The 12405-nt window shown below is 44.0% G+C and overlaps 1 protein-coding gene across 1 annotated transcript in view; it reads right to left on the reverse strand.

The window, feature by feature from the left end:
* Window positions 1-12405, reverse strand: part of TRPC3 (transient receptor potential cation channel subfamily C member 3) — an 81309-nt gene that overhangs the window by 28227 nt on the left and 40677 nt on the right. Inside the window, exons 5-6 of the mRNA XM_021008353.2 lie at window positions 11144-11360; window positions 3684-3917 (exon numbers count right to left, since the gene is read on the reverse strand). Coding sequence (XP_020864012.1) covers window positions 3684-3917; window positions 11144-11360 — 451 coding nt within the window. The remainder of the gene's footprint in view (window positions 1-3683; window positions 3918-11143; window positions 11361-12405) is intronic.

The following is a 12405-nucleotide window of genomic DNA, read 5'->3' on the forward strand; positions in this document are numbered from 1 at the left end:
AATAAACAGTTTAAACTCAACACTAAGTAACATTCCTAAAACCTTATAATGGGTGAAAACAAGTCCTTGACCAATTTGAAAGACTCACAAAGCTTTAGTCATTGGATGAAGGCAGATTAGCCACAAAGAAAATATCTTATGATAGACTGAAAAGATCCCCTTGGTACACACACACACACACACACACACACACACACACACACACACATCCCAAGCCAAATCCCAAATCAAGTAGTGAACCAGTCCAGTGGAGGAGGACTTCAAGTACAAGATTTAAGGATTCCAGTTCCAGAGCTGAAGTCAAGCCTCTGAGAGGGAACAGCTATTGGAGGAAGGAAGGAATTTCTCTCTTGCTTTTCTATCCCACCCTCACCTTTGACTATGTCATCAGAGAATCTGGATCAGTAACAAAGAGGATAACCAGCTAGGATAAGAGAAAGCAGACCCATAGGAAACATCACATCCAGCCAGAAGCATAATGGACACTGAGGACAAATTGCTGTAGAAATGCAGTCACCATTTCAAAGAACGAGACCTAGAGAAGAACGTCAGTTCTGGATTCAAAAAAAGGACTTCCAGGCCATAAAGCACAAAGAATTGCGAGTTACCCTTTTACTACAATGTGTGCCTCAATATCATTGTATCTCCAGATTTAAGGCTGCTCTTCCATGGACCTGGGTATATCTGTTAGGGAGCATGCCCCATGGCTGGGGGGCATAAGGGAATGTTTCATACCACTGTTCTCACTATACCACTTTAGTGGACACTTTTGCTAAAATCTTATTAAATCTACTGGCTGATTATTAATGAGGAGAACACCAGTGGAGGCCGGTGAACAATGATACTAGAAACCCTGAGTAGTAGTTGAAGAATTGTAAACTAAGAGAAATGCAAATGAAAACTCTAAGGTTTTCACCTTAGCAAATTGACAAAGATGACAAAAGACAGGAATGGATGGTGTTGGAGGAGCTGTGGAGAGACAGGCACACTGATGTTGGTGAAACTCTGAACTGGTCTAACCATTCTGGACATCTAGATCCAAAAAAAGATAATATTTCAAAAATCTCATAAAGAACAAAAACAACAAGGAATTAGAGGAGAAGGGAGTAAGGATATCATATAAAAAATAAGGTCTAGATTCTTAAAAATTTACCAACCAAACAACTATAGCAAAAGACTATTTTGATAAAGCTACATAATTCTCATGGCTATATTAGGAGGACTCATAGAGCAGCTTGAGTAAGCAGTGGATGAGAGCTCTATGGAATGCAAGTTGAATTAGTTGATAAACATATATGGTTTCAAAACTGACAGCCTAGTCCTATTTTTCTGACACTGCAGCAGAGTACAGGCAGATGATGAATGGTCTGTACTTGGGCTGGCTTAGCTAAGTTCATAAACGTTCAACTCGCAGAATCACAAAATCTCAGAGTTAGCAGGGACTTTAGAAGTCAGCTAGTTCAACACATACATGACTAAGAATTTCTACTACAATTCATGCAATGTGTGCTCACCCAGACTTTGCCTGGGGAATCCCCTCCTGGATGGGGGAAAATGGTGGCCCGTTCTACTTCTGGGTAGTGGATTGTTAAAGACCTGTTGATAACTCCTAGTAGGGAAACAGATAATAGTGATGATAACTAGCATTTATATAGTGCTTGAAGGTTTGCAAAGCACATTTCAAATATTATCTCATTTTATCTTCAAAACAACCCTGAGAGAGGTTATTATTATCCCTATTTTATAGATGAGGAAACTGAGGCAGGCAGAGGTTAAATGATTTGCCCATGCTTACACAGCTGGTATGTGTCTGAGTCAGGATTTGAACTCAGGTCTTCCTGACTCCCAAATTCAGCTTTCTATCCACTACACCACCCAGAAGCAATTCATCTGTAACTTATACTCTTGCTGCTTCTGCTGCTTGTCCTTGGCTCCCAAAGAAGACCAAGATGTCAGGGAGGTGATGCCATGAAGTGAAAGTAAATTGGATTTAAGTGAGGTAGGCTGTGCAGTTACCAGCCTCACTTTCTCCTTTGCAGTCATCTGGATCCAGTGACCAGATACAGATCAGGGTGACTAGGGATGGCCCAGGATGCAGTGGGGGACCTCAGCCTTTTCAAGCTAAGGTCTTTAATAGGTCTCAGTTTGACTGAGGCGATGCCCATTCAGTAATCAAGGCTTAATAAGAATTGAGGCAGAGAATGGCCTCTTTACCTAGTCAGATTGGTGATTATGCCAGCCTGTCATGAGGAAGAATGGGGTTTGATTCCCTGACAGGGAGACAGGACATTTTATTCATTTAACTTACACTCTTAGATAGCTGCTCAAGGAACTGAGAGGTTAAGTCATTTGCCCACGATCACAAAGTTAGCACGCTTCAAATGAAATTGTTGGACCTCAGTCACCTTGCCTTCACTAATGTTGTACTGCCCATCACAGTTCTGGAACAAAGTTGAAAGGAAGCTTTTCTTTCTCATGTCTTCCTTTTTTTAAAAAAAAAATTCTGTATTTATTCCAATTACACGTAAAAACAATTCTAAACACTCATTTTTTAAAATCTGAGATCCACATTCTCTTCCTCCCTTCTTCCTTCTTCTTTTCCCCTCCTTGAGAAGGAAAGCAATTCAATACAGGTTCTACATGTGCCATCATGCAAATATATATTGTGCTATATATATGTATATATAAGTATTATATATACATACATATGTAAATGTATATATATTTATAAATGTGTAAAATATATTATATGTGTATATATACATACATATATATGTCTCTCTGTGTGTGTGTGTGTGTGTGTGTGTGTGTGTGTGTGTGTGTGTGTGTGTGCATTGTGAAAGAAAACCCAGACCAAAGAGACCAGGCTTTGCCTACCAGCAAGCCGGTCAGTTTTTCCAGAAACCTCCCTCTGTTACTCCCTAGTTCTGCCCTCTGAGGTCAAGCCAAACAATCCTTACAACTTACATCGATGCAGCCCGCTTGACGTATACAACCGCTATGGATCGTCATAACAACCCTCAGAGTGAAGTGCCATCATTCTCATTCTTGTTGGCATTCAGTTGTTTTTCAGCCGTGTCCAACTCTTCATGGCCCCATTTGGGGTTTTCTTGGCCAAGATGCTGCCATAGTTTGCCATTTCCTTCTCCAGTTCATTTGACAGATGAGGAAACTAAGGCAAACAGGGTGAAGTGACTTGCCCAGGGTCACACAGGTAGTAAGTGTCTGAGACGGTAGCAAGGGCACCTGACTCTGGTGCTTACTTGAGTAACCTTAGACAAGTCACTTAATCTCCATGGGACTCAGTTTCCCCATTGATAAAATCAGGATGGTGGAATGAGACAGCCCCTTGAGATGAGATAGAAAGGATCCCTTCCAGCTCTAGAGCAATGACCTTACACATTTTCTTGGTGCTTTCTTTATTTTTGTCTATGGAGGATGGTCTGGATGTGTGGTTTTATTACTCTAAAGAACTCTTAGGGAACAGTCCTTCACTGATTCTGATGGCCAGTTCCTCTGGAACTGACAGTCTTCAAGTTCCCTGGGAGTGCTGAAAGCTTAAGGCATTTGCCAGCATGTGGTGGAGCCAGGACACACCCAGGCCTTCCTGCCCTCCAGGGAGTGCAGTTCCTTGCGTTCTCCCTCATTTTAAAACTCTCGAGGTTTTTCGATGGGGAACTTACCATAAGTGAAATACTGTATCTCTGGAGGCAGAGTGACTTCACTGAGGTCACTTCCTTCAATATAACTGTCCACATACTGCTGTGCTTTGGTGGCCTGAAGAAAGGCTAGAAACCGGGCTGTGAAGGCTGCGATGAAGATGGAAAGCATCCCAAAATCGAGCACATTCCACAGCTGTAAGATGTATTCCCTGGGCCCTTCTAGCCAGAGCTCCTTACATTCCGACCACATCATCCCTGTTGGATTGTCCAGAGAAGAGACACGATTAGGGTTCCCATCAAGCCAGCTTTGTCTGCATTGCTAGTGGACATTCCCACGCACAGGAAGCTTACCTTGAAAAGGCATCTGGCTGAGCTCCTTGGAGGCCCAAGAAACCAAGCCTTTATCTTCAGAGAACTGATATTCAAATAGCTAGTCATGTTAAAATACCAAGGCAAGATAAATGGAAGAAGTGCACAGTGATAGAAAGTAATCCACCCCAGGGGCAGCTAGGTGGCACAGTAGACAGAGCACCAGCCCTGGAGTCAGGAGGACCTACGTTAAAATCTGGCCTCAGATACTTACTAGCTGTGTGTGTGTGTGTGTGTGTGTGTGTGTGTGTGTGTGTGTGTGTGTGTGTGTGTGAGAGAGAGAGAGAGAGAGAGAGAGAGAGAGAGAGAGAGAGAGAGAGAAGAGAAAGAAGACAGAAAGTAATCCATCCCTCCAAACGTAGTATTGGTAATATCCAAACCCCAGCTACTCAAGAAGGCAGATGCTACAACACTCCAGGCCTTCAAAGACAGTTCGGTGTAGGGCAGGCATTAGACACAGGAAAGAATGGGTTCAAGTTCCACCATACTAACTGTGAGACCCTAGGCAAGTCACTTAAGCCCTCAGTCGCCCCAGGCAACTTTCTAAAACTGTAAATTGCTAATCTTCATCTATGGAAAGAGTCTCCACACGCGGAATTCCCAATGCCCATGAAATCCCAGGTCCAGACCCCACCCAAACCTGAAATATTATTGTCCCCGTTTTACAGATGAGAGAACGGTGGGACTCAGAGGACTGAGGTTAATGAGCTTGCATTGAACTTAGAGTTGGCAGGTGTGGGAGGCAGCATCTGAATTATTTCCTATTTATCCTGTATTTAGCTTCTCTGTACACATGTGTTTGCCTTTTCTTTCCTCCATTAGACTGTAAGATCCTTGAGGGCAGGGACTCCTTTTTGTATCCCCAGAGCTTAGCACAGTGCCTGGTACATAGTAGGTGCTGAATAAATGTTTGCTGACTGACTAACTGATGACTAACTAAGGATGCCAAACATTCTTACTCTTAAAATGCTCAGCCTCCCAGCCTCACTCTTCTAATTTCAGCTTCAGTAGCAGGGTCGAGGGGAAAGAGAGTGATTGCCTCACCTGTACATATTAATAACTCACATGAGAGAAATGATTAATAACTAATTATGGAATCAGGAACAAGGTTTTTCCCCTTTTCTCCTTCATCATCCAGAAATCAACCAGAGGGGGAAATCTTGGGCAAAGGCTTACCCAGACTGAGATTTAATCAGACAGTAAAAGAAATTCTAAATTTAGGCTAATGGGAGGATTCCTGCTCATTGTGTTTACTTAGACAGGTTTGGGAAAATGTAGATTCTTCCTTTTGTCAGACAGGTGACATGGAAATTAATTAAAAAGTCTCTTTGACCAAGATTTGAATGATTCAAGTCACATACTGGCAAGATCCTCATAGTAATAGAGCCCACCTCTCATTATAATATTAATTGTCAACCAATCAGAGTTGATTGCCATATTCAAACACACCAGCTCTTCCAAGGGCATATAAACTGTCAGTGTACCACCATGAGGGGTCTTTGGCATTCAAGAGTGCCACTGACCTCTTTTTATTAATAAACATGCTAGCCTTATTAATAAAATGATTAAATCATCCAGAAACTATGTCTCTTGAACTTTTTAAATGTCACACACATGTTCTTAGTGTGTTAAGATTGACAAAGCACTTCCCTGCAACCCTGTGACAAAATGAGTACATCACCCCCATTTTACAGATGACTAAACTGAGGCTTAGGGAGGTGACATGTATTTCCCATGGCCACAGAGCTGATCACTATTGGAGCCAGCACATTAGTCTCCAGACCCAGAGATCAGCCTTCTTTCCATCAATCCACACTGCTTCAATATATAGTCCTCAATTTCTGAAGATGTCATGTAATGGCCCTTATTATCCCTGCAGGATGGCTAAGCAGACCCATGAGGCACGGCAGGCATGGGTATGGGCTGCTTTGGCTTGCAGCTGCGGGAGCTGGTTGCTATTTTCAGATCTATGGCTTGACCTAATAGAGCCACCTCATTCCTCATGATTAAAGCTATGTAGGACTGTCCGAAAGTTTACAATAATCCATTCCTCATCTGTTCCACTTTCCGAGGGTCAGGTGGCTTTTCTCCTTGCCAAGGCCACCCTGTCGTCCCCAGTGATGTCATCCCCTCCCATTTCCTCCAGGAGCCAACGCTTTTTTGATAATTCCCCGCCTCTCTCTCATCTTCAGTGTCTATCTACAAGCCCCTTCCCTGGGGACTACAAGTATCCTTAGCCTTCTCTCAACCTACCTAAAAACAAATGAACAAAAGAAACTCTATAAAGCCACACTGCTCTTAGGTCAAAGAACCTAAATTTTTGAAGAAATGCACACGATCAACAATCACTTAAAAACGTGTTCCAGATCATTAATAGTAAGGAGAATGCGAATGAAAACACCCCCGAGGTTTTATTCCACACCTTGTAAATGGGCCGAGATGGTAAAGGACAGCATAGAAGGTTGAAGAGTGATCTTGATGTTGTGGCCTACATGGGTGTCAGTTACATCCACAATCACGCCAAGCCACATCCCCATCCCAAAGCCTTCTACTGGACTCTACCTTATTTCATTTCTCTCACTAATTAATCACTTAGCTCTGAGCTCCCTCTCTTGTCTCCAGCTTAAAAATATCACATTAAATAAACTGGAAAAATCTCTTTTTCCATAAACTTAGTAGCTTAAAACTGTACCAAGACTCCTGGGCCACCCTGTATGTATACAATCCCCCAACCTTTTAGGCTTAAATAAATGACAGTTACTGGCTATATAATTTCTTAACAATGTAACAGACAATGAAACAAAGATATAAGTAATTATTTACAATGTATCACCTAAAAGAACGATCACAGGCAAAGTCATTTCTATCTAGCACTGCAATGGCTGACCTCTTTAATTCTAGGAAACGGCCTCACAAGTTAGCTCTCTCAAGATACCAACCAAAATCTCTCAGGAATAATCCCTTCCACCCCCCCAAGAATTGAATTTAGTCTCTCAGGAAAGTTCTCTTGGTAGTCTTGTCTCTCTGTACCTCGGACAGTGTCATAGGTAACTCTCCAGAATAAAAATTAAATTCTTAGTCTCCCCACAGTCTTCAAATAAAGCACTCAATCTACCTTTCTGAGAGATTACCATTGTTTCTTAGAGGCACAGTTAATAGCATACTCTGTGGGACAGGCTTCAAACTGGCATCAAAAAACCTGGGGTTACTTTTATATCAAGTCAGTTCTGGAGGGGCTATGGGAAGCTAGGCCCCCAAATACACTGTTGTTATAGTGTGAAATGATGAGAAACCATTGGAGAAAAGTCAGCAAACTGTTCATATCCTTTGACTTCGTAGATTTTTTTTTAAAAAGCAACAATAAAATTTAAAACAACAAAACTTTCCACTTGAACTGCCATCCCCTCAAGCTGTTTTCCAATATTGCTTCTCCCTTTCATTGCAACAATTCTAGAAAAGTAGTCTTCTCTCTACCAACTTCTTACATCCCAGTCTCTTACAGTGTGGCTTCCAACTCTGCCATCCTGCTGAAACTGCTCTAAGGTTAGCAATGATCTCTACCGAGATGATTCCCAGATCTATATCAGTTGAGAATCTCCGCCCTCCATTGCCGAATACCTGATGGGCATCTCCACCTGGATATCTCAGCAAAGAAAAGTTCCAAAATGGACCTCATTTTCCTCCCTAAACCCACCTCTCTTTCAAACGCCTAATGGTTTGAGGGAAAAAATAGCCTTTTAGTCATCCAGATTGGTAACCTTGGAGTTATCACTACATCCTCCTCTGCCCTCATCCTTTAGGTCCCGTCAGTTGATTCTACCTCCCCAACAGATTATATATCTGTGCTCTTTCCTCCACTCACACAGCCACGCCCTCATTTGGCCATTGTAACTTTTCCTCCAGCCTACTGTAATTCGCTTCTAACTGATCCTCCTACCTCCAGCCTCCTCCCTCCCTGCCCAATTCCCCCCTCTCTCTCTGTCTTCCTTACACACACACACACACACACACACACACACACACACACACACACACACACACACACACACAGAGCTGCCAAAGTGATCTTCCTAAAGCAGAGGTCTGACCAGGTCACTCCCTGGCTCAAAAACCTGCAGTGGGTTCCCATTTTCTCTCAGATAACATATAAGTTCTTAATATGATATCTGAGGGCCTCCATCATTGGCATCCATCCTACCTTTCTAACCACATGTCACTGCACCCTCCGCTTACTCTACATTCCCTTACTTCTGGATATTCCCTGAAATTAACATGCCATCTCTCATCTCCATGCCTTTGCACAGACTGTGCCCTCTGCCTGTAATGCCTTCTCTTTCTCTTCTCTCCTTCTTCTTCTTCTTCTTCTTCTTCTTCTTCTTCTTCTTCTTCTTCTTCTTCTTCTTCTTCTTCTTCTTCTTCTTCTTCTTCTTCTTCTTCTTCTTCTTCCTCTCTCTCTTTCCCTTTATCTTTTTTCAAGGCTCAGCTCAGGTGCTACTTCCTACATGAAGCCTTTCTAGATTTTTCCTGTTTTTAAATAGGGTTTCACTCTTTTGATTACCTTGTGTGCACTTTCTTGAATATATGTTTTATTCACCTTACCAACCACCCAAGAGACAGTAAGCTCCTTGAGGGTAGGCACTGTGAAATTTCTGTTTTCAAATCTCTTCTACCTCAGACAGTGCCTGACCCACAGCAGGCACCTGATAAATGTTTGCTGAATGGAGGGCATTGGGTTTCATGAAGGTGCTGAATGCCATATTTCTATCTCTAGTCAATCAATCCATTACCAAGCATGGGTCTACTCTCTGTGGAATGTTGCTAACTGTTTCCTGATCGATCTGTGACTCTTCAGATGAACCCTTCTGCCTCCAACTGCACCGTCTACAGCTGGCTAAGCCGACTTGAAGCCATTCTACCTTCTACAGGGCAGAAGGGGCAGCTGAATGGTCCAGCAGGCGGCACATCAGACACGGAAGCAGAAGGCGTGTGTTCCAGCCCCAGTGCTGCCACTTCCCATCTGGGTGAGCTCGGAGAAGTTACTTCACCGCTTTGCTGCCTCAGTTTCTTCATCTGTAAAATGAGGGCTTGGAACCGGATGCTCTCTCGTTTCTAATTCGAGCTCCATTGGCTGTATTTTTAGTCTTTGGGAACCCCTTGGGTTTCCCATGTGGTAACAGTGGGCTTTTTAAATGCTTATAATTGAGGACTCACAAAAGTTCTGCCATGCCCCCTTTAAAAGGGAGCCTGGTCTCCATAGGTGAGAGGTGTCAAAGTTTCTTGGTGTCTAATGATCCACTGCCTTGTTTCAATTTCCATTTGCTAAGAAGAAAAGCCATAATAGAATTCCTGTCATCACTGCAAGCCCGTGAACACTGGTTTGACTGGTACCTGGCATGCCCGTAGCTCCAGAGCCAGGGAGCCAGAGACTAGGCGCTGCCCCCTCCCAAGGCACCTGTTTGCTGTGTGGGGCACACTTAGAGTTAAGCTTCCTGACCTGCTGCCTCCCATTCCTCATTCCTTTTAAACAACTCTGAAAATACCTGGGACCCAATGCTCCAGACTGCCCTCGCTGCCTTGCCTCACCAATAACTACTAGTGCCATACCATCTCTTTGTCTAAAACTGTACACGTTTGAGCCTTGACAGCTTGGGACCTGGGGCTGCAGAATGTTGCTTGTTTGTGTATGTCTGAGTAACGAGTCTGCTGGAGAGCTAGCGAGGAGCGGGGCTCGTCCCCACTGGCACCTGCTCCTGCCCATGACTGCCATCCCGGTGCAGCAGTATCACTCTTGGGGAACAGCTGCCTCCTCTTTTTCCCTCAGTCATCAAAAGACCTGGTTCTCTCGCACTGCTTGGACTTCTGCCTAGACATAAACCATCTCTGTAAGCAAGCCAGAGGTGTCCAAGTAGAGGAGGGATTCTAGGGGAAAACGCAAACTAGCAAAGCCCTATCAAACCTCAGACACTGAGGTACCAAGAAACCTTCCTAACAAACAGCAAGGAGAGCCCATGGTCTCTTCGGGTCAAGGGGCTGCTTAACCCCCAGAAGCCAGCAATTACAGTTCTTCTACCTACACACAGTCAGACCTTTACAGAACAGGATTCAGGCTGCAGAAATAAGTGGCTGACTTTGGACTCAGACATTTTCCCTTTGGTTGGTGAAGAAAACCTTAACCTTTAAAGGGGGAAAATTGCCTGGCCTGGGAATCGGCCAACAAGCCTTTATTATGCATTTACAGTGTGCTGGGCCCTTTGCTAATCACTGCATTACTAAGAAAGGCATGCCCCTGCCCTCAAGGAGCTCACATCCTAATGAGAGAGACTCCATCTAAATCACTAGACACACAGAAAGTCTATGCAGACTAAATGAAACTGGAGAGAATGGGAAAAGCCTCCTGCAGAAGGGGCCTTTGAGCTATGTCTTGAAGGAAGCCAGGGTACCCAAGACATGGAGGTGAAGGGGAAGAGCACTCCATGCAGAGGGCACAGCCAAGGCAAAGGCATGGAGCCAGGGAATGTCTCCTTGCTTATCTTTGTATTCACAGTCCTAGCTCAGTTCTCGGAGGCACATAGTAGGAGTTTTTTAAAGGCTTGTCACATTGAATAGAGGTAAGTGGTAGGCAGTATGGTATCGTGGGAGATAGAGTGGGGTGTTTGCCACCGAAACTCTGCATGTATGGAAGAGGATAAGGTATTAGAAGGCTGGGAAAGTAGGAAGAAGTCAGGTTATGAAGGGCATTGCAAGCTAAACAAAGAATTTTTATTCAATCCTAGAGGTAACAAGGAGCCAATGATGTTCACTAAGCAAGCAGTAACATGATTAGACCAGCACTATAGTAAAATCACCCTGGCAGCTGAGGGGAAAACGGACTGGTGTCTCCACAGATGCTTGTTAGCTGTGTGAATCTTAACCTCTTGGTAACTTGGTTTCCCTACCTGCAGAATAGAAGGTCACCTTCAGTGGCCTCTAAATCTATGATCCAATGATCTCCGCTCTCCACAAATCACTGGCATTTCCACAGAAATCCATAGAAAATGAAGTAGATACTTGGTCCTCCCCTCGTAACTTCCTAAGGCAGAGAAACTTGAATGCATGGAGAATCGCTCACTTACCGAGGACCCAGACCATGATTAACATCTCAGTCCAGGTGAACTGGGTTGTTTTCACCCTGAAGATTTGCTTTGGGTAGTCGATGACCGTGATGTTTGGGAGCGTTGTGATGCCCTCGAACCTGTCCGAGGCGTTAAATACCAGCAGGCACAGGAAAATGATGAAGGAAGCAGCATGGGCCACAAACTTCATGAATGGGCTTCGGAGGATTTTTCCAAGCTACCACAAGCAAGACAGAAATTTTTTTTTTAAATTTCACTTGAGAAAGCCAGCTCACACTTACAGAAGACATTGCACGGGGCAAAAAGAAGCTGAGAAATGTAGGCTTGCTTGCTTTTGTCTTCATAGTCCTACCCCAGTCCAGGCACACAGTAGGAGTTGTTAAAGGCTTGTTGCATTAAATAAGAGGTGAATAATTAATTGATAAGCTGTGTGGCATAATGGATAGAGTGCTGGACTGGGGGGGAGGGGTCCAAAGACCTGGCTTCAAGTGCTCCCTCAGAAGCTTACCGGCTTCAGGAATGGTATCACATTTGATCCTCACCACAATCCTGGGAGGTTGGTGCTATTATCCCTCTTATAGTTAAGGAAATGGAGGCAGATAGAAGTGACCTACCCAGGGTCACACAGCTAGTAAGTGTCTGAGGCAGGATTTGAACTCAGGTCTTCCTGGCTCCACCACCCTTCACACTATGGTGCCCTTGGTGGCCTGGCTGGGGCGGCACAGGAAGCAGCAGCTACTGTATGCCTAGGAAGTCTCTGCTCGGCCTTTCAAAACTCACTGCCCTTTTTCAGACCTTGGGCCCATCCGTATGAAAGGACACGAATGGGTGATGTTGACAACAATGACAACATGACAACAGGAAGACCAAGGATGGTCTGAAGTCAGAAGACGGAGGTTTGAATCTCGGCTCAGTCACTGCCTGTCCGTGTGACCTTCGGCAAGTGTCTGTCCTTCTCTGAACTTGTCCCTCCCTGTAAAATGAGGGGATTAGAGTGGCTCTAAGGTCCCTTCCACTCCTAATTCTATCATCATAAGACCCCAATACTCATAGCTATCATTTTACAGTGTTTTAAGTTTTCAAAGAGCTTATCTCCTTTGACTATCACCACAACCTGTGAGATAAAGTAGGTGCTATTATTAGCCCTATTTCATAGATGAGTAAAATGAGGCTGAGAGGAAAGTGACTTGCCTAGGGTCACATAGCTAAGTGTCTACAAGTCTTATTATGTCCATTTTACAGGTGAGAAGACTGAGGCTCAG

This window comes from Phascolarctos cinereus, unplaced genomic scaffold, assembly GCF_003287225.1.
Source record: "Phascolarctos cinereus isolate Bilbo 61053 unplaced genomic scaffold, phaCin_HiC Scaffold_9;HRSCAF=440, whole genome shotgun sequence".
NCBI lineage: Eukaryota > Metazoa > Chordata > Mammalia > Diprotodontia > Phascolarctidae > Phascolarctos > Phascolarctos cinereus.